This window comes from Corvus hawaiiensis, chromosome Z, assembly GCF_020740725.1.
Source record: "Corvus hawaiiensis isolate bCorHaw1 chromosome Z, bCorHaw1.pri.cur, whole genome shotgun sequence".
Taxonomy (NCBI): Eukaryota; Metazoa; Chordata; class Aves; order Passeriformes; family Corvidae; genus Corvus; species Corvus hawaiiensis.
Window position 1 is genome coordinate 55,123,618 of NC_063255.1, and position 23,110 is coordinate 55,146,727.

The 23,110-nt window shown below is 38.4% G+C and overlaps 1 protein-coding gene across 6 annotated transcripts in view; it reads left to right on the forward strand.

The window, feature by feature from the left end:
* PCSK5 (proprotein convertase subtilisin/kexin type 5) overlaps positions 1 to 23,110 on the forward strand; it is a 229,397-nt gene that overhangs the window by 13,728 nt on the left and 192,559 nt on the right. For all 6 annotated transcript variants that reach the window (XR_007200827.1, XM_048290931.1, XM_048290930.1 and 3 more), the window contains exon 2: positions 10,374 to 10,478. Coding sequence is in view for 5 of the 6 variants with exons in the window: in XM_048290931.1 (XP_048146888.1) it covers positions 10,374 to 10,478 (105 nt within the window). In the remaining variant the exon portion in view is untranslated. The remainder of the gene's footprint in view (positions 1 to 10,373; positions 10,479 to 23,110) is intronic.

Consider the following 23,110-nt stretch of genomic DNA (forward strand, 5'->3'; position numbering starts at 1 on the left):
TCTCTTTTCATAATTTGACTTCAGTATTCTTCTTTTTTTACCTGCACTTTTAGAAGTAGCACCATTTGTAATCAAATATGATCAAAGTATATTTTTATTTTAAAGAAAATCAGTTAACCTCTCCCACTTTTCAGAACTCAATGAGGCAGAAAGTTCATAATTTCAATAACAACAGGATTTACACAAATATATAATCTAAGGAAAGATGCCAGAGTCCTGTTTGGAAGGATTCCTCCTAGTAGTGTAGATTCAATTAATAAAGCTTAGTATGATTTAGCATGTATTAGAATGAAAGCTGTGATACAGCTTGAATTATTTTCTTTCTAATACCTAAATTGATCTTACCTCTTGATTTGTACTAAAGCTTGTTTGTGATACAAACTTTTGGGGTTTTTTTAAATTATGTAAAACACTTTATATTGCTATTTGGTTGTTAGGTTTTTTCTCTTTATTTTTCAAAATAATTCCACATGTTAAATAAGGTTACCAAGGGAGCACTGAAGTACTGTAATTTCAAAAAGCAGAATTTCATTTGACAATATTTGTTTAAAATACAACTGTACAAAGCAACCTTTATATAGAAAGTGTGATGTAGGAAGCTTTTCCCAATTCACCTCAAGTTTTAAATTTTATGAATCAGTTAGAAGTCTCACAGGAAACATAATTCGGTTTATGTTGCTAGATATATTTTATAATATATTTTCAGTAGGGCATTTCTCTATACAGAAAAGTAGAACTTTGATTTTTAAAAATAGTTTAGAATAAATCTAACTGGAATTTAGAATTCCACATTTAAACGTAGCTTTAATTTTAATTAAATTATATTTTAGAATTGGGAGTATAAATATATTTAAATTATATTCTGTAATGCAGTAGAAAGCCTTGAAAAGAAAAACTATGAGGAAAAACTACTTTTATAGAGGTAATCCAAAGTCAAATATACCAACTGTCTTGGTTTGAGACAGTTTAAAGCGGTGAGCACTCTGAAATGAGGAACATCCCCCTTGATTCCAACCAATCCCTTCCCACCAGTAAGGAATGAGATAAGAGGAGATATAAGTGAAAAAATAAGAGTTTAGTAACAGCATGCCAACAGGCAAGGGAAAAAAAGTAAATAACTGCTAGATAGCGAACTGCTAAATCTCACAACCCCAGGGAACAAAGTGAGACCCCAATGCCAGAAATGATCTTTCCTGAGACGGTGCCAGCCAGAGGTGGCCACATGGCTGGAGGACAAAGGGAAGATGATGTCACACCTTCCCTTCCAAGGTGGCACCCTCCAGACAACCGTGTCTTTCTCCCTGGAGCAGGAAGCCAATGGACTTGGCTTGCAGGAGAGGGACCGCCTGCAGCGACCAGCAGGCACCCGTGGAACTCACCCTAAGGCAGCTCAAAACCGCCAACTGCAGCCTCTCTGAGATGCACAAAACTCCGAAAAACTAAAAGAGAATCCAAAAAGGGAAGACAAAACCTTTGTCTGAGCAAAGACCAAACAGCCCACAAAGTAAATACCACGCTGTGAAGAACTGGAAGCAGCCATGAGAGGATTTTAAAAATTCCCATGATTTAAAAATTCCCAGACATACACACAGCATACCTGGCTCTGTAGGGTCTTACAGTAACAATTTTTGGGCACAGATAGATATGGAATACAATAACATAACTGTGAAAAAACTCAGTTTTGATACTGAATTAGAACGATATATAAAAATTATAATTGACTCAGTATATCGATGTGTTTTAATCCTACTAAGAAAGGCACATGAAAATTAAAAGGCTGGAGTTTATTTTTCAATTTTAAGAGTTAATGTATTACTTTATTTTTAAAACAAAATACAGCAGCATTTAAGCAACAGCAGTGACATTATCTTAAAGAACATAAGGCCGAGCTACTTTATTTTAATGGCTGTTATTTAGTTTTGGCATTAACTATTTAAAAAATCAAACTCTACTTTCCTAGCTCACGGCAAGTGCCCAGACAAAATTTCTCCATTCCAATAACTGAAACGTAAATGAAAAATACGAAGGAAGGTCAGAGTGGTGTATTTTAATTCAGTAAGGTGATAGGCTTTCCTCTCTATTTAAGCAGAATGAGAAGGAACGTCAGTGGTTAAATGGTAAAGTGTTACATATTGAAGAGATGCAACCTGATTTACTTCTATGGAATTGTGATGTTTCTGCTGAAATAGCCATGTGATTTTTTCAATGTTGCTCTCTATTTTGCAGTTTTCTCCATTTTTTACATGCAGGTGGTTAAGAAGGGAATCTGATTTTTTCAGCCGAACTATCCTTTCCTCCAGACTGAAGATTCAATAAACTGGGCAAGAGCTCCTGCTTACAGTATAGGCTTTTTTCCATCTAGGGGACTCAAAAATTCTTCAGGGAGAGGGGATGTATTTCAGACCAAGGCAAACTTGTTCAGAGTGTCACTATTCAGGAACAGCAACACTTTGCAGACATCAGTTCCGTTTAACACAAACCTGAAGAAAAAGGAATGAGGGAGAAGCAGATATGAACTGGCAAGTTAGGCACATACAGGTATCTTCCTACCTTGAGCACATACAGAGATATCTTCACAATTTGGGCAGTTGAATTTCTGTTAGTTCATTTGGCTTAAAATAGGAAACTAAAACAATTTAAAAAACCTCTCAACTTGATGTTGTATTTGGGAGAGAAAGAGCCCTCATCTCAGTCTGCAGCTCAGATGTCTGAGCCGCTCTGTCTTTACGGTGGTTGCCCTCCAGCTTCAGTATGCTGGAGATCTGTCAGTGCTGACCCAACAGTGGTGTTTTAGGCAAGAGAGATGGAGGCTGAGAAAGTGTGGTCACTACTGTAGTATCTTACAGTGAAAAAACCCCATCCCAGTCCCCCCGCAAACTCCAGTACACAGTTTTGTTTCTTGGAATACAAGTCAAGTTTAGGTTCCAGGTCTTGAATGAAAATGACCTTTTCAGATATGGGTGCTTTAATTTGGGTGGATCAGTGAACAGCTAACAGCCTCGGCAGAGCTTTCTTGCCCCTAAATGCTGAACCAGAACCCTGGTTTTAAGATGCTTTACACTTGTGTAGTGGTTTGGTCCAAAATACTCATTACTGTTTATCTGCTGTGAGATAAGAATTAGGAGAAATGCAAAGCAGGCACCAAACTTGAAAGAATATAAAGAAGTTTATTAACAGACCTAAAAGAAGGAAAAAAAAATTATACCACCTTCAGAAGTCTCCTCCTCCCCCCACCTTCCTCCCTTCTCCCACTGACAATGTTAAAAGACAACCCTTAAGATGTTCAGTCTGTTTACCACTTCCATAATAACCTTGTTCAGTCCATTTAGAAAGAGAAGTCTCTTCTTGCTCATGCTATGAAAACATTATCACAACGAGACAGCCGCCCACTTCCAAATATTGTTCAGTCCATTTAGGAAGAGGAGTCTCTCTGCCTGCGTGTGAGTCCCTTCCCCCGACTTGCAGCTTTTCCCGCAACTGCTTTCGAGGGTCCACTCTTGAAGTTTTTTGGGGTACAATTTTAAGGTTGAGCCATTCAGAAACAAAAACAGAGGCCCTTCTCCTTCCCTGGGAGCAAAGGGTCTTCATCATCTTCATTGTTAGGACTATCTCTGGGAGCATCTCTAGGAACTGAGGTTTTCTCCTTTCCCATTTGGAGCAAAAGTCCTCATCTGGTCCATCTCTCCCTGTCCAAACTTCTCATGAAATTACAGCTGCGTCAGCATCTGCCTATCTCAGCGCAGGTGCTTTTGCTCACGAGTTGAACACTCCACCCCCCATATCTTCATGGAATTACAACGGGATACTCTGATATATCATAGCTTCACAACAGAATTTCAGCTTTAAGCATCTCCTCTTTCTCTTCCCTCAGGTTTTCAGCTCTTCACAGCAATAAAAAGGGTTAATCTCACCTCGGCCTTGCAGCTTTGCAGCGGGAATGTTGAATTTTTCTTATCGCAATGGAGAGGGGGGAGAGCCGAGCCGCTCCGGCTGCCCACGGCAAGGCAGTGGGGGGGTTCCATGGCTGGAACAGGTCCATCGGCTCCAGGATGGCCGTGGCCCGGCCCGGCCTGGCCCAAGCAGGGCCTGGCCGGGCCCGCTGGCCCCCACACGGGGCCTGCAGCCACCTGTGCCAGTGCCGGAAACGAGAGAGAGCTTGGAGGGGGAGTTTGCCTATTCTTAAATGTGGGTAACAGAGGTGATCACAACTTTAAGTGGCTTAGAGAATTGTCCATATTCAAACTGGCCAGCTGATAGGTTCTATCAGTTCCCAGAGGAAACTGTAAGCACCCCTTAGGAAGGACATCCCTTCCGGGACTATGCTTGCTAACCTATGACAACTTGCTTATATGGATTGACCCAAGAAGGAAAGGGAAAGGCAGTTTTCTGTAGCATCATCGAACCTATGGATAACAATGGGCCAACAGGGATCAAAATTAAGGACTATGGGCTCACCTTGTGAGATTTCAGATTTAAATTTTAAGTGAACTTTACACCTGGTTTTGTTAAACCTCATTAAGATTCTTATGGGCTCACTTTTCAAGCTTGTCTTGGTCCCTCTGAATGGTATCCTGTTCCTCTGGTGTGTCAGCTGCACTACTCAGCTTGGTGTCTTCCAGGCCATTCTATGATTCTGTGTGGGCTCGTTTTAACAACCAACAGGGAACTAAACTCTATATAAGCCACTCTCTTTCCCCCACCCCTTATGATAATGGAGGAACAATAGGAGAGATTATGTAATAAAAATATCAGTTTACTAAAATTAGAATAACCACTGCAATATCAATAGTAAAAAGTACACAAAAAGAAGGTGCCTTACCCACAAAAGAACACTTACCAACAGGAACAAAGAAAAATGCTTCTCAAAGATAGCACCAGGTGTGGTCTCCAAACAAAGGCAATATGGTGAGGAGAGCTTCCACAGCATAATGTTCTCCCCTGTCCTCCCACCCGGCCCAAAAAGAGTGGAAAGCAGGGACAAAAAAGCTGGAAGCTAGTTCATCTGAATAATGGAGTTGTGCAGCTGCTGTCTAAGCTCAGCCCTCTGCAGTTGTTTGAACTGCCGCCTCCAACGCTCTCCTGCTTGGAGCTGTCCACTTCAACACCGCATCTCCCATACTAGTGCTCTGGAGGAAAAACGGGAGGAGGGAAAAAAACTGGCGGACAGCGGAAGGGACCAAGTCCAGTCCACCGTGGTTTAAGGGGACAGTCCACTCTGCTTATGTGACTGGGGCAAAAGTGGTGAATTCCCAGTTTCTGGCCCTGGCTTTTTCCCACTGAAGCCGTGCCCCTCAATGATGATGTGGGTGGTATTGAATAAACAGGGCTAAAAACTCTACCCCCTTTTCTCTGCAACTGGGACACTATGAAACTGTTTAAAATGTTGTCACATTGTACAGAGGATACCAGAAATGATATTTCAGAGAAAAATGAAAATGCTTCGATCTGAAAAAATGTAAACGTTTGAAATAGAGTTGAAGTGATTTCGTTAAAGGGAGATGATAACAGTAAACCTAATAAACTTTCTTTATCTCTCTGGTTTTGATATTTTCTTCTGTCAAGGACTTTAATACTTCAGAAATTTTTTGCAGTTCTGAAAAATCGCAAGGGTCATACCTTCACCTCCTTGTGAAATCCAATCCTGTGCCTGTTTATAATGGTTTATATTCCAGCTCTGCACAAAGGCAGCAGATCTGTGCTTCTTTGGCTCTTCTAGTGTCTTACTGAGTTCAGAGTCTTATTTGTCCCTGAGCCATCTTCCTTTCCAAATCCATTTAGGAGCAAAGTCACTAAAGCCTGGAGAAACAGGGACCCTTAAAATATATCCTCCAGTTCACCAAATGAGTAGCATGTTGTTTTCTATTCAGCCCGCTGGGAGAAGAACATTTTGTACCTAGATGTTTAGAAGACTTGCCTCTTAAAAAAAATATATTATCTACAAGCTAAGAAGCATCTCTTAGGTTCCTGCCCAGTAGTTGGAATGACTTCCCTGCTCTTGTTTAGCTAGACAGCAGTTTCAGTTAGTTTAGTTTCACAGATTAGTCAGATAGGACAGTTTGGTGACCATATAAATATATTGAAAGTACGTTTAACAGTCAGCTTTAGAATTTGTATTTCCTTGTGGAGTTCATGGGGACACAATGCACATGTAGATTAATTCATTCAGTAATTATCTCCTAAATTATCTTACTATTACCCTAGATTATAAAACAACATATGGAAGAAATATTTTTAAGAGCACGCTTAGAAAGTTTCATTCTTGTTTCATGTTATCTTTAAAATTAACACATTTTCTCAACTTTATATAAAAAATAATACCTGATAAATACAAATTTAATGTAAATATGTGAATGCTTTGGTTTTCTGGGATGCTGCTGTGATACCAATTGTTAGTTCCAAGAATTATTTCATCCTTGAACAAACATAGTATAGTACAACTAAAATGTATGTATAGATCTGTTGAAAATGTTTATCTACAAATACTACTTTGAAAAAGATTAGGTCTCCCCTACCCCCACTGTCCATTCTTTTTCCTTTGGCCAGGCAATACTTCCCTATTTCTTTTTAAAGAAATCATGCCCTCTGTTTAAAAAAAAAATAGGGCGATTACAAAGATTTCCCAAGGATATATGAGTTAAACTGCCGTCAGTCTCTAGCAGTGGTAGTTAGCTCTGGTGTTTCTGTCTAGGCATTGCTTTTCTGTGAGAGTGCTTCTAGGACCTGGGAGTTAAAAGTATAAAAAGCAATTTAACAAGAACATACACAATGATAAGTTTTATTATGCTTTAGTTATATGGTTTAACTCTTCTTCCCAGTAGTCCAAGGAATTGGAAGGTCTAAGTAAATTCCCATTAAGGTAAAAGGAGGCAAAAAATTTTTAGTAATACTGGTGTTACTTTGCTGTGAAAGGCACTGGCAGTTAGTGAATATGAATTTAATTACCTTTAAAGATTTGGGCGCATTTTAATTCCTTGTCAATTGTGAACTAAAGCTGTAGATCTCACAATTCTAAATAATCACTATTATTATTTGAAAACTAACGGTGTTTGGAAGACATGGCATTGCAATTACCATACATAATTCCGAGGGCTTAATTCCATCTCCTCAGTCCAAGTTCTCAGAGGCAGTAGAGCTGACAAGGATTACAAAGCCTCATGCTGTCCCCTTTGGGCTGGAAGCACACAGATCTTCCAGTCTCTTCCATATGGATGGCTAATGCTGCTAAACTGTAGAACCTCCAGGAGTGCAATTAGGTCATCTCCTAAGTTTGCTGGTTTGAATGCCCTCAGAGTGGTCAGCTAGAGTTAATCTTTAGTAAATAACGAAATAAATAAACCCCTTAAACTAGTGCAAGACAAAATACTGAGGACTGGGTGATATTGAGACCTTTGTAGCACAAAACAGGATGGATGCTTATTTTCCCTGTAATATAGCCTTTCTATTTAAACAGTTCTGTGAAGTTGTAAAATAGAGTTGCTTGTCTGAGCTGAGTCTTTTCAGTAATGTGTGTGCTTGTGTAGACACACAAAGTAGTGGGTTTCTAATGCACTCCAAAGGCAGCAAGGTCTATAAAAGTTCAGTAACCTTTATAGGTTACTGCTGTGGTGAATATGCACTTTACAGGTCTCTGAAGACTTACGAAGCAAGACTTAACATCACTTCCCAGCAGCTAGCACTTCAGTCTTATTTGAGGCTATTGATGAGTCCAGGAAACATCCTGGAAGTAATTGATTACATCCCTCTGTCTCAGGGAAGCATGCCATCACTTGCACTTGCGCTAAGCCTGGTGTCAAATTTCAGTGATTGTTATAAATAATAGTAGTGTAAAAAGAGTGCAACAGTTATCTGATGCTACTGGTCTGTGCTTGAATTGGAAGGGACCTACAGTGGTCATCTAGTTGACAAATTCAGGGCTGACGGAACAGTTGCAGTACATTATTAAGAGCATTGTCCAAATGCTTCATAAATACTAACAGGCTTGGGGCATTCACAACCTCCCCAGAAAGCCTGTGTGACTATCCTCTTGGTAAAGAAACACATCCTAAAGTCCAGTGTGAACCTTCGCTTGATGCCATTTTGAACCATTCCGACACATCCCTGACTCCTAGGGGGAAGAGATCAGCACCTCCATCTCCTTGTCCCCTGCTCTGGAAGCTGTAGATAGAGAGCAGTGAGGTTACCTGCCTGCTATTCTCCAAGCCCAAGTGCTCAGCCCCACTTCACAAGCCTTGGCTTCCAGGCTGTTCCTCAGGTTTGCTGGCCTGCTCTGGAGGCATTCAAGGACCTTCACATCCTTCTTAAATTGTGGGGCCCAGACCTGCACACAGTACTCTAAATGAGGCTCACCAAAGCTGAGTATGGTGAGATAACCACCTCCTCTGTCTGGCTGGTTATGCTGTATTTGAGGTACTCCAGGATGCAGTTTGGCCTCATGGCTGCCCAGATTCATGGCTGAGTCACGCTTAGCTTGATGTCGGCCAGCACCCTCAGGTTACTCTCTGCAGGTCTGCTCTTCAGCCCCTTCTCTCCCATTTTACGCTTGTGCCTGGTGTTACTTCATCCCTAGTGCAAAATCCAGCATTTCAACTTTTTAAATTTCGTCCCATTAATCATAGCCTAACGCTCTGATCTATCCAGATGCATCTGCAAGGCTTTTGGTCTCTCAGGAGAGTCAACAGCACCTCCCAGTTTGGTATCATCAGCAAACTTGCTAATGGTGCACTTAAATCCTATATCCAGGTTGTTGTTAAGCATATTGAGCAGAGCTGGTCCTAGAACTGAGCCCTGAGGAACAGCACTGTTGACTGGCCACCAGCCAGATGTAACCCACTTCACTACAACTGGGCTCATCTGTGCTGTGCTGAAGATGTGCCACTTCAGCTGGAATTGCCTTTCAAAGAGAAAGCAGCATGTAAATTACTCTAGTACTAATATACTTTAATTAGTCTTAGACAAACCAATTCCTATTTAATTTATGATAAACTAAATTGATTTAACTGAATGTTTTGGTATTTTTGTTAACACTAGACATAAGTTACTCATCCCAAAATGAAGATATTGATGGACCACTCACACAGACTGGCATTAATATCCTGGACCCTGTTGCAGTTTTCCCCATTAGGCAAATTCATTTAAATTGTTGCTGTTTTCTATTAATATCAGTATTTGTAGTCTACTTTCATATTTTCTCAAGATTTTTTGTTTACTAATATTCTAAATATTCTTGGAATTCATGAGTGATTTATTTCTAGTTCTCTGCATGTCTTTGCTGCTGAACTCCCAAGTTTCCTGCATGTGTGTTCTTATAGATGCAAATTCAGAAATCTGAGGGATTTTTTAAGGTGAAAGTTTTCAAGTGTTGCTCCATCCTCTTAGATGATATCGTTCAGCTCCATTTGGAAAACCAAGCCTGTTTCATGAGGTCACTTTGAGTTTTAACTTGAAATGACAGTAGGCTCAATTGTACCTTTTTTGCTTATCATTGAGGAACTTGAAACTAAATTACTAAGTATCTTACAAGATTTGCAGTGCAATAATAGGTCAAATTCCTATGAGTTCCTATGAGTTCAAATTCCTCCTTGAATTGGAGAGGCATTCTCCCAAAGACAAGGAGACTGAATGTTAGTTTGTAGGTGAGTGAAAGTGAAGTTTCAAGTTAAAAATGAGAAATGAAACCAGCCATATTGATGACTCTGGAAAGGAAGATTTCTTTTTCAAATTGTGATGGCCATCTCACTTAAGTATTTATATTTCAATTGTTTACTGAAGGGATAAGTCAGAAGCATTTTTATTACACCATTGTGAAATTTGCAGTTTTGCATGAATTGATTCTGTACCTCAAATGAGTTATTATCCTATGAAGTTACCATTTCCATCTTTCTTTCTTCTACTTTTGCTCTCATTTGACAGAATGGGAAAACAGTTACTGTTGTATAGTCTGATGCTGTGAATGTCCTTTTCAATAACCAAGTCTAGTGTGTTTTACAGTGCATTTCCATAAGCAAACTGGATGGAATGCTTTTTAATAACCCTATAGCCATTTAATGATTTTTATACTTGTCGTTTAAGGACAGTTTGGATATAGATTGATATAGAATTACCAGAAGTACTGCATATAAATTAAACATTAAAAAGGTAGATAGAGCCAGACTAAGCAGCTCAGTTATAATCTTTGGTTATGCAGTTACTGCCTCAAGGATACTTCATATACTTAATATCATATGTCTTTCTTTTGAAAGATGATCAGTGGGTTCAAGTAACATTTCAGCACAGAGGAAATTGCATAATTTATAGACTTTCCAAAATGAAAAACAGGAAACCAGTTTCATTAAATTAAGTCTTCCACTCCTTTTTTTTCTTTTCTGCTCTTACAGATTGGAACATTGAGGGACTACTACCACTTCTACCACAGTAAAACAATTAAAAGGTCAGTTCTCTCAAGTAGAGGTACCCACAGCTTCATTTCAATGGAACCAAAGGTAAGAAAATCCATGCATGTATTTGAGGAAAAAGCCTTTGCATTTTTTATATGAGATACTATACCAGAGGACATTCACCTGAATGACATATAGCATTACAAGGATTAACCCTATCTGTTTTCTAAGGTTCTACTTCTCATTAAAACAAAGTGAAGATGATACCATGCTATTAAGTATGTGCTATTCTTGGAACGTAAGGTCCACCATTATTCCTGGATGAGTACTTGAATTTTGTTAATGCACTAATTACTGTGCTATGCTTCTCTGCAAAACCACATGTGTAAGATTTATTCTTGCAGATCCCTTCTGTGAAACAACCAGCTTTAAAAATGCAATGTGGGATGGTACAATGTTCAGAGGAAAGTTTCTCTTGCTTTTTGTCTTGTCTTCTTCTGGACTTGGTCTATGAGGGATTAAAAAGAATACTCTTTTCTGTGGTCCTTTTGGTAGTTCCACTGATCTTAATTTTAAGATCTGCATACCATTTCTTTGTAGCACACATTATAATAGGTAACTGCCAACACAATTTAATTACTCGTTTATAGTTAAGTATAACATCCTCTAGTATCCTACCCAGGACACACTTTTGTTTGAACCTTTAATTTCAATGATTAGTATCTTATTCACTGACTGCAGAATTGGATTGCCTCTGGTTTTCTTTTAGAAAAAGTTTGGTGAAGATCCCATTAACTTTTTTTATGCTGTTCATGCAACGCAGTCTTGCCAACAAGCCCCCGGGCCACTGGTGTGGTAAAAACAGAGTCAAGCTTTTCTTAAATTATTGGATGATGAATGTTCCCTGTGAAGGATTTGTCAGGTTTTACTTAACAAATCATTTATGAGAAGTAAAAGTTACTTGTGAAAGAGTTTGAACACTGTACAAATTGAGCATGATATAGGAATACTTCTGCCATCTGGAAAACTGTATTTAGGGCTGAAGTTCCTCTTGGGGGTGGGACAAGACTAGGAATGTACACAAAAAACTGTGTTCAATCCTGTGGTCATGAGGCTGAACTGCTTAACCCTTTGAGAGCACCAGCAGCTCTGCTGAGCAGTGTATGTTGGGGACTAGTATGAAAGTGATCAGGGCCCAAATCTATGTTCCCACGAGTACTGAGACCCACCATTCAAGCAACAAGCAGTGCACACAGAATAGGCGAAAATGCAAAAGGAAGGGAAAGTGTTCACATCTGCATCAATTCATGCTCTTTCCATATGCACAGAGGTGGAGCGATTTACACACAACTGCACAAGTTCGCTTGCATGTACCACCATAAACTGTGGTGTTACACCCAGCTTCCAGATACCCCGTCTGCACCTCTGGCAGACAGTCCTGACTACTTTGGCCAGAATAGTGAGAGACTCTTAAGGCAGAACACAGCAGAAAATCAGAGTTATCATTTATTTTCCCCATTATGCCGTTTAGGTGTTGTCTCCAATCTGTGCTGCTGCTGGTATAGAATTTCTACATTTCTGAACCATTGTTACATATCACTTCAATATTGAGAAGCTCTAGTGAGGATTATGCAAGGTACTCAACCCTGTTAATGATTCTGAACCCAAAGAGAAACCAATAGTCTAATACCTAGATCTTTCTGACTGCTTCACTGAACCTGGGTTTGGGAATTCTTATGTGGCTGCAGACATATCAATAAATGAACATGTATTTGTAGCGTAAAGATGACTATGTCCTCAGTGTGTATAATATTTAATGATTATTAAAACACACTGGCAATTTAATTGCTCTATATAAGCTGCTCCTTTTAAAACAAAAGCTCTAATGTTAAATGAGGCGCATTGCATTGCTATGAGAATTTGAAAGGACCACGTGCTATTATATTTATGAATGTGATGGTATCTAATGCCAATATTTGCAGCAGATTAGTCAGCGTGTGTATTTGGGAACAAAGAAAAACTGAGGTTTGTTTACTTTCTAAATAATTTGATGGTAATTTACTTAATGCAGAAAAAGGTCTCCCTGTTACATGTACATGGAATTAACTTGTTCTGTGTTGCTTTAGACATGGATCACTAATTTTTTACTTCACAAAATTTTAAAGGATGGAATTCTGATTGAGTGGCAGTTCATTATGTAAATAACCTGCATACAATGGAAGAAATTATGAAATTTGGTATTTCTGAATTATTTTCATGGATGGTATTTGATTTCATTGTGTGAATGCATGATGAAAGATGTAGAACTAATAGAAAATCTTGTTATTGTGGATTTAAATTAATGAATTTTGAAGATCTTTGGTTTGATTTTCTTCTGGAAAAGACTCTTCATACTGTTATAAACAATATGAATAGATCCAACAGGGAGCATAATAACTGGGTGTGGCACTTAGTGCTGTGGTCTGCTTGACAAGAGGGAGGTTGATCAAAGGCCGGACTTCATGATCTTCGAGGTGCTTTACATCCTTTTGTGATTCTTTGATAAATTGAAGACATGTGGATTGCACATTTTGACACTTTCTCAGCATTAACCTGTATTAACCTCATATCATCTGTATTTAGTTGATAAGGTAAAGGATATGCAGTATAATGCAGGTAAAGGATATGCAGTGTAACACAGTTTTGTCAATTATCAGCCACATCTTTACCTAGCAATGCTACATGTTGTCATTTAGCAATGAAAAAGATGAAGCAGTTTTAGGGAAGAGATGCACAAGTAAGGATGTAATTTCCTTAACATAGATTGTAGTGGAGAAAATTTGAAACATAGCTTTATTCACATTATCTTTCTAGGCCAGTGAATAGTTATGTGGCATTTTGCATGTCTTAATAGGAAAACATAGAAGTGGAAGAAGTCTGTGGATTTAAAGCGGAGATCAAAGCCAATTGAATGAAATTTATTTACAGAGGTTTCTGGTCTCCCCAGCTGATGTGCTGTTTGCAGTTGGCCTTTGGCAGGGGTCAGTGGGAGTGCCACACCATGAATTAAGAGCCTTTTTAGCTTTAGAGTTTGCTCTGCAAAGTTATTTTGGTGATACTACAATGCATGAAAAAATGGGAGCGGGAGCAAAAAAGAAGTGGGAAGATGACAGAATGAGTCCCTACTTGAAAGCTATCATGAAGCTTTAATTCAACTATTAAATAGTTGAGAGTGTTGATGGTAGGCCATGTATTGAAACCAGACTATTACAGCACTTCCAGGGGTGAGAAGAAAGAGCTGAGGTATGTCTCTGTGTTTTGCAGTGGTGAATTGAAGAGTCACAAAGTGGGAAACATTGCAAACAAAGATTGAAACTGCAGTCTGAAGGCCAGACTTTTCATCAATACAAAGGATGAGAGAAATCAGGTGGAGCTTTTCTATTAGTAAAGAGATGACAATTCCAATGAAATTTGAGAGTTGAAATGTATATGCATGACAATAGTACATGTAAATTAAATGGACAGCACAGCTGGAAAAACTTTTTTTATTCTGAACTGTTACATAAAATGAAGAGGTTTTAGTGAAGAGCTGTGATAATGAAAAATATTCCATAGAATAGGTAGCATAAATAATCCTAGAAGATGACAGTTCTGAGGGTAATAGAAGGCAGCTTTAAGATTGATAATAAATAGATGTACTGAAGTTTGTTCCGTTTTTATCATGAGGTCCTCAGAGTCTTCCATCACAACAGAGATCTGAAAAGGACATGTGGGCCACAGTGATGCTAAAAAATGTGGAATTAATAATTTGTGTTCCTGTCAGTGTGACATCAGCCAACTTCGGATTATTACTGTTTCTTTATCAATCTGTACTAAGATGGCATCTCATATTTTTCTAATTTTAATGACTTTCAGGTAAGTTTATTTAGGGTTTGAATCCTGTTTGATGGATCAAGTTCATTTATCTTTTAGAAACAGAAAGATTTACAGTCTCATTGAAATAAGAAGTAAGGCTGGCTACTTTCACGTAAGGAAGATACTCTGCTTGAGTGCAATTTTGCAGTAGTGTCATGCCTTTTGTCAACTCTACTCCAGGATCAGAGTACCTGGGAAAACATTACTCCAGACATTTATATTTTACGCAGCCTGATCTAACCATACACAGAATGTAGCAGTATGACAAAGGAGAAAGTGTTACCTTTGCCATATCAAGCTGAACAGAACTCATAGTATCAGCATGTAAAATGCTTGCAAGCATATCTTTGGTGACACCAAATGATGCAGGCTGTTTTCAGGCAATAGGAAAGTAATGCCAGAAGCCTGTCCTTATTACTGGTAGTACAGTTGTGTTCATGAGAGGGCAAAGGGGAGCAGAGTTATAGCAGCCATGAGTAACCTGGGGCTTTTAAAAGCTGGCACCATGGACTTAAAGCTTAGAGAAATTAGATGAGAATGTTATTATGGGTAAGGTGATATTTAGTTGTTAAACCTTAGTAAACAAAAATATTTTGTTAGACATACAGGATAACACAACAGTTAAACAGTGGAACCAGGTGAGTTACTGATGTCTGCATGGGTAGCCATAAAATGTACAAGCACACAGGGACCAAGAATCAATAAATGCTACTTGGTTGCAAAAGAATAAGAACTGTCACGGTGTTTATTTGTTCAGAATTTGACTGGAGCTTTAAGTTAGTTCTTAAATAATGCAATATTTACCACTGTGGCTCCTTTAATTAATTACCTGAAAAAGCTTTTGCATGAGCAAGTCTCACATCTTTAACTTAGTAAAAATCAATAATAAGTCTTGCTATTTTCAAGAAGCCTGTTATTGGGTGAGTTAGAACATGAACTGAATCACAATGAATGAGAGGGAATAGCAATATCTCCCTATATCACCTGCTTCTGGGATATTTAATTAGTTTCATGTAAGCATGAGCAAATAGTCCTGCAACTTGGATTTTTTTTTCAAGGCTTTTTGAAATACAAAGTTGCTGTTCACTTATGAAGAATTCCAGTATATCCTGCTGGAATTAGTGGTATTCTAACTGTTCGTTGTGCTGTGAATTTTGCATAAGTTGGTTTGTATTTTGTTTGCTTAATGGTAATTGAAACCTGTACTTATAGGGGTGCCTGTTATATTAGTTTTAATATAAACTGTATTCATCGGCAGCAAAAGTCCCTGGGAAATGTGTGCTGCTTCAGCAGGAATCAAGGATTTTTTTAGCGTGATGAGGCTGCATCACACTGATTTTTATTTGTCACTCAGTGATGACTATTCAGCCGTTCAGAATGCACCTAGACCTAGAATAACAACAGGGAGATAGATCCCACTGAGTATAGCAATAAAGTAGCTTCATTTTGTAGCAGGTTTTTCCCTTATCACAGAATTCTAGAATAGTTTGAGTTAGAAGAAACTTCTTGAAAGTCATCTAGTCCAATCTGCCTGCAATGAGCAGGCACATCTTCAACTAGATCAGGTTGCTCAGGGCCCTGTTTGACCTGGCCTTGAATTACTTTTTCTGGAATGGGGCACCTACCTGTCCACTCCAGACAGCTTGGTCCAGGGTTTCACCACTCTCATTGTAAACAATTTATTCCTTATGTCTAATCTGGATGAACCCTCTTTCAGTTTAAAAGCATTTCTCCTTGTCCTGTAGCAACAAGACCTGCTATAAAGTTTGTCCCCATCCTAGTGGTCCCCTATACATACTGGAAAGCCTCAATAAGGTCTCCCTGGAGCCTTCTCTTCTCAAGGACAAACAACCTCAACTCTCTGTGCCTTTCCAAATAGAAGAGGTACTTCAGCCCACTAACCGTCTTTGTGGCCCTTCTCTGGACTCAGTCCCAACAAATCTTCCTGTACTGAGGACCCCAGTGCTGGATGCAGCACTCAAGGTGGGTTCTGCACCAGCCCAATAACTGAAACACTTGAGAAGGCAGGTTGAAGCTTCTAATTGTTATGAGGAAGAGCAGCCTACAATTTGGTGTTCCTTTTCTGCACAGGGAACAGTGTTCTGTCTGTGGTGGATACAAAACCAGTGTAAGGATGAACCTTGAGTGATTGTAATCTAAAAATGAAAAGCCAACATCACATGAATATATATGGCCTTCCCTTTTTACTCTACTGGCCAAATCCACTGCTTCTATAAGAAGAAATATCTGTTCTTGAGTCAGCAAATTTTGTCACATAATGGTAATTTCTCTTAATTTATTTACAATAGGTAGAAACATTTAATAAAGTTAATTGTGACTCTACTGAGACAGGTTTATTTCTAAAGAACAAAAGTTTTGTTAATGTCTAATTAATAGCTGTTTGTACTTAAAGAAACAAAAAATAGTCATTAAAGTTTCCTAGTGGAATTACCTTTTGATGTTTTCCACTAGAAGCAGGAAAACAACCAGTAGGAATTCAGTGTAATATAATTTTAGAAAAGGAAAATGTTCACTGTTGGGGAATATGGAAGTTTTTCTTGAAATATATTACTGTATTCAGTTACCTACACTTAGATTTCCCTTTTGTCATGATTTCACATGATTTTGTCATGATTTCATCAGTTGTTGGCATCTGTCTCAAAGGAGTTTTGTTCCCTCAATATATCTAATTTCAAGTGCATTAAAGAAAAAAACCAGATTAGATTCCAATTTTTCACTTGCTAAGTCATTTTACAGAACTCCTTGGCAAAGACCATCTCATTGTTAACTTTTGGAAAAGGAGATTAGTTCAGAGGTTTTAACTGGCTTGCTCCCTAATTAATGTAGCAAATGAGGAATTAAATCGTCCTCTCCCACCCACTGGAAACAACTAAAACATTATTTTGCAGGATTATATTCTTTAACTATTTTTGTAGCATTATTTTCTTTAGACGGTAAAGAGATGAGTAAGGAACTTGAAAAACCTCAGGATGGTGAGGACAAGGTCAGGATTTTGACCAGGATTCTTTTTGAGAAAAAGCTTCAGTGCCCCCACCCTTTTTATCAAGTTTTTGCAACATCACAGAAACCTGGTGTTGGACCAGCTGTCAGATGCCCCATTTCAGGACTCAGCAGTCTTTAGAGACTGTGGTAGAGCTGCTGTCATGGTCTCTAGACTTCATAGTCAATGAGAAAGATGCTGGCTGACACTGAAGTGGCAGGCAAGGACTCAGCAATGTCTGACAGAAGTAGCTAAAACTTTCTGGATCAGGAATATTTAAAATTAGGCAGATTTCATTTGTCTCTTTGATGTATTTGGAACTTTCTGGTTTTAGAGAGGCAAAAGCAAAAGACCCCACGTATATGCAATGACCTGGGGCTTTGCAAGGGACTTATGCTATTAAGAGAAGAAAAAAATATAAATAGCCTATTCTGAATTTTGCAGACTATGTGTCTTAAACATGGTAAGTCTCAATTAAAAACATTGGCTAGATTGTAACTGGATTTTAGCTTAGAACTGTTTAAAACCATGGAGGATTTTTCTTTTGAGAAATCATGTACTTTGACCTCTCTGCACTTGGTGAATTTGGGGCTTGTGGCAATAGGACTCCTTGGCTTTTGTTTTGTAGAGTGTGTTCTGCTTTTAAAATACATTCCAGCAAACATGTTGAGCAGAGGTTAGGATCAGTGACAGTATTTCCAACTATAGCCTAGATCTTGTTACAGAAACTTGTTTGGGAACCTTCAAAAATATATAGAAATATTCTTTAGGAGTAATTGAGGGGAAAACTCCCTTCAGGGCATACTTTTTCTGTGTAGGGAATAAATATTTCTTAAAGTTGATATTACACAATGCTATGTTCACATAGTAAGATGAAGATTCTGAATGTAACATACCTCTTAAATTTCTCGGGTTTGGGGACAAAGCAGGGAAGAAAGTCGTGTACGTGTTTTCCTTTCACTGTCACTAGAGGAACCTCAACAAAAATATATTTAGGTATCTTAAGAACTAATTGTAGGGTTCATATGTGATAATAGTTACAGTTTTCTTGTGCAGACTGCTGGAGCTGCAGTGCTAATCCTAGCAATGGACAAATTCAGAAAAACATTTTACTAGACCTAACTGCATTTAGCATTTGACATCTTATTTTACAAAATAAAAGTACTTAAGATACAATTAGTTACCAATACTTCTTTTGGTTCCTTCCTTATATTCAGTAGGCATTAGAACAGTTCAGGATATCATTAGTGCAAAGTTGACTGTACATTAATGAATAACAAAAACAAGGAGGAAAAAAACTTTGTCTGTCTGTTGCTTCATCAGAGGAAGATGTTAGCATCACAATCATGGAGTTAAAGTTTGGAGAAGTTATTTGAGCAGCATGCACTCCAGGATGGTGCAGCACACTCTGAGAGTCTTCAGCTAACAACTGATTTGAGCAGGGACTAATAGAGGTCGCAGCTGCTTTTGTTGAGAGTGCAAAAGGTGTATGCAGTGTGCAGAGTAGCTAACTTAATTAGACAGCATTGAGTTGTGTTTTGAGTTAGAATAGTTTTGGTCAGAAGGGACCTAAATGTCACCAGTTCCAGCTCCAGTTTAGATGCTTTCTGAAGTCTCTCTATTCTGGGATAAGATTTTCTCTGCACTTCTCTGTCAGAATGCTTTCTTGCTTAATGGCACATCTGTCTGGTTTGCTCTCCCTGTGCAAGCTGGGAATGCTCACCCTCACTCAAAGTGAGACCACTAATGGTGGGATATACAATGCTTGTGTGAAGGCAGACCACACAGACTTGGATAGCCTTATTTTGAAAACAAACACACAAACTATAAACCCAGGGAAAATCCATTTGCAACCTAAAAAGGAAAAGGGTGTTACATTCCTCACACAATTCAGGAAGCGCTAAAGGATTTTGCTCAGCCTTAGTGATGGCAAAAGCACTTTAGGTGAGTATATATGTGGAGAATTTAGACCCATCAGAAGAAAATTTCAATGTAGCAGTTACAAACATTTAAAAGCAGAGGGTTATAAAGAAAAGATATTTGCAGTCCTTAGTCCTTAGATGCTAGTAGGTGTTAATGCTTGAGTTTCTTTAAAGTTCCAGTAAAGTAGTACTTGCTCCTATGTTTTTTAGCAGCAAAGTGCATTTATAGGTAAAAAATGACAGGACAACTAAATATTTAAAAAAACCCAGGGAGATCTAGTCCTCTAATTTTTAATCTGTATTCTAAGAGCTTGATAGTGTAGACAGCAGCTCTGGCAGCTGCAGGGGTCTTGTGTTTCACTAAGGATACTTAAACTGTTGTTAAAGTCAGTTTGCATTGAGAGTGTTAGAAAGACTGCAAATTGGTGGTTTGGCTACTGGGCTGTAAAATTGCTGAATGTCAGAAAGTGTCAGAAGAGGAGGAACTGAAGAGATCCTAGTTTTGATCTTTTAGAAAGATGCACCATTCTGGAAGCAGCTGATCCTGCAAGGCCAAATGCCAAAATATCAGCAGGGAGAGAGGAAGAGATTGAAAGAAAACACATTTGGAAGGGCAGATCTCAGAACTAACTGTTCATAAAGAAATGTAACAGAAAGCTTCTACACACCGTTTCCTGAGGAGATCCAGCTTCCTCTGATGCGGATGATATTGGTTGTATTGCAGGACATTCATAGAAAAATGAATTAAAGTTCTTTTTTTTTTTTCTCCTCTCTTGCATTTGGAAAACATTCTGGCAATAATGTATGCTCCTGACATAATGGATCAAGATTTTTATGCATCTGTTTTCCTGCTTCTGACAGGCAAGACAATAATGTTTAATTCCAGTGGTTGTTATTTCACCCAACAATTATAAATGGGGACAGCAAGAAATCATGAGACACATAGATAATTTGTTGTATCTGGGGTTATTAACAGGTAATTGAAGGCAGGAAAAGGGAGCTGGAAAGACACCCCTCCCCAAAACAAAGCAAAAGAATCTCCCCACTACCCAACTTTTTGTGATCCTTTCTTTTAGGATCATTTTGAAAGCCAGTGTCACTGAAAAGCCACTCATCATCCTTGGCTGATCTCTATTACTCTTATCAGATCCTCGCCAGCTTTAGTGGTTCAGAGGAGGTGCCAGGCAGCTGTGTCCTGTTTGCAGCTGTGCTGCTTGCATGTGTGCAGCCTTCATCATACAACTTTCTCCCTCCCGCTTCTGACTCCCCACCTGCAAAACACAGACAAGGCTGACGGTTGAATAAAATTTCTGCCAGTGGCAAATGCAAACCAGAGTGCTATGTATTTTATTCTGTGAAATTTTATTTCTCTTGGTGTCGCACAGAACGTTGTATGAATCTGAGCAACATTTTAGTAGAATAAAACACTTACTCCAAGTCCATATAATCCACTTAAAGCAGTTGTATCCATTGGTGTGTTGACTGTTGCTTACATAACCTGTGTTTAAACTAAGTTATTGTTTGACATTATTTTTCCCATTTTTAAAAATTTATTTATTTCAAGGGAGAGTAAATGCTGGCACTCTCATTGGTGCTGAAGTTGTGTATAAATATTTATAAAGGCCAGAATATTGGTGTAACTTCACTTTTCTAAAGGATGCAGATTAAAAATTTCTTTTTAAGTAGCTTTACTAAACTGAGATTCAATTCACTGTTTCATCTGTAGTTGTTATAACAACTTCATGTTTATACACACACTTCATGTTTATATGTATGCTTTGTGTTTTATGTATAACAACTTTGTGTTGTAACAACTCTGTATAATGAAACCAGAATTTCTGGATTCTAAAAGGTTTTCTGATTTCCAGACTGTTCCTAAAAAACTAGTTCTCAAGAATACAAATACCAATAGACTCATAGTCTTTGAGATCAAAAGAAAATCCTGCGATCATCCAGTCAAACCGTATTTTACAGCCTCAAGAATTAATTTCTGTTTGATGTAGAGTGTAGGTTTTAGAAGTTTTCCAATTTTAATTTAAACTGCCAGCAATGCAAAGTATCCAGAAGTTTTTAATATGTTCTATTTTTGCTTTATGTGTGGTTATTTAACTTCAACTTTCAGCCATTTCAGACTCCTGTAAATATTTGTGAGTTTGAAGAATATGCCTGTACAGCAGTTTGATGACCTGGATATGTGTTTGGACACTGTGACCTAAAAAACTTCCCTTTCCTCAGCTAAGACCACATCCTAATGTCGCTTCCTTGTGGATCTGTTTTTCTCTTCATTATATTTGGGCTTCTTTTCTGGGTCCTTGCTGTATTAATGCGCTTCCCCTGCCTTGCATGAAGGAAACTAGCAGTGAGATTTGCAGCCTTGCTCAGTGCAGATGCTTAGTAAACTTGCTTGTCATTTTGTGAGCCCAAGTACATTGTGAAGAGGTAGTCTGAAGAAAGTATTTGGGTAATTGTTGCCATTGTGAGAGACTGAGATAGCTTATCATCTCTTCTGACTTTCACACCATTCTGGCAAATAGTGGAAGTGCAGTCAGGTGATTTTAGCTGTTGTCTGATGCTGATATATGTTTGTTTATGCCCTAAAATCTAGTTTCGCATTTCAGCCCTTTCTGTCAGCAAGTAAAGGAACTGGATGAAAGATTAGAGATCAAATAATAGTAGTAATAGGAAAGTATATGAAAACCAGTGCAGTTTTTAAACCTTCTGAAATGTCTTCCCTGATGAGAGCAGACATGTTCTGTAGCACATCCAAGATTCTATCAAACAAAACTTAAGTTTGTCTACTCCAGAAAATACATGTTTGTACATTTGAAGTTTGTCTTGGTCAGGAAAAAAAATTGTTTTATTAGTACTGTAATCATATGAAAAAATCACATTTGTATTAGACCATCTGAAGTCCTTTTATTCCAATGGAAGACAGTGTAGAAATAGCCATAAAGTTTCCTATAGAATGAAATAAACATAGATGAAAGAAATTTTGTGACAACTGTAGAGACCACATTGTAGCCCTATAAGTCATATGATTGGAGACCAAAAAGTTCAAGTATATGCAATTTAAAAGTTTATCCCACAAATGATAGCCATGGATATAACAACCTTTATTTCTTTTTCTCAATAACGTGACAAGTGTTGTGAATTATGAATCCATAACAGAGTCACTGTTGTGGTCACACTTTAATTGCCAGAATGTACACAGGGACCATCCTGAAGTTGCAAAACAGTGGTGTTACCCTTGATTCAGCTGAGGCTTTAAAATAAATGGAAGTAACCAGCCGGTTTGTTAATCAGGCATCACGCCAGCCTGTATGTTACCTGATATGCAGAAATTGAGAGATACGACCTCACTGGAAGTGCTGTCCTGATTTTGTGAGGTATGGGATTAATAGTACAGTTGAAAAAACATTTGGCTTTCTCTGGCCTACTGACTGTAGGAAAAGAAACTTCAGTCCTTTTACATTTGCTTGAGGGTTGGACTGCAGTGTTCTCTTAGGTTGGCTGTATGTGTCCTTCACAGGTAGGTTTTGGCAGTTTATTTTAAATGGTGATGATAATTATGTTTAAGAGGGGCAGTAATCAATCTTTCAATAGCAGTGAAGTTTACTGACATCTGCAACACTGGGTTTCAGGACAGAAAGAGGCAGCTTGTTCCAGAGCTAACTGCTAACAATTCTCCTCTATTGACTTGAAGTGATACATCAGAGACAAGCACATTGGCCATGAGAGAGTGGTGTTCCCCAATGTTTAGTGTTGGGATCAGACCTGTTTAGTATCTTCATCAACAACCTGAATGAAGGGATCAAGTACACTCTCAGCAAGTTCACAGATGACACCAAGCTGGGTAGGAGTGTTGGTCTGCTATAGGGTAGGAAGGCTCTACAGAGGGATCTGGACAGGCTGGATCAATA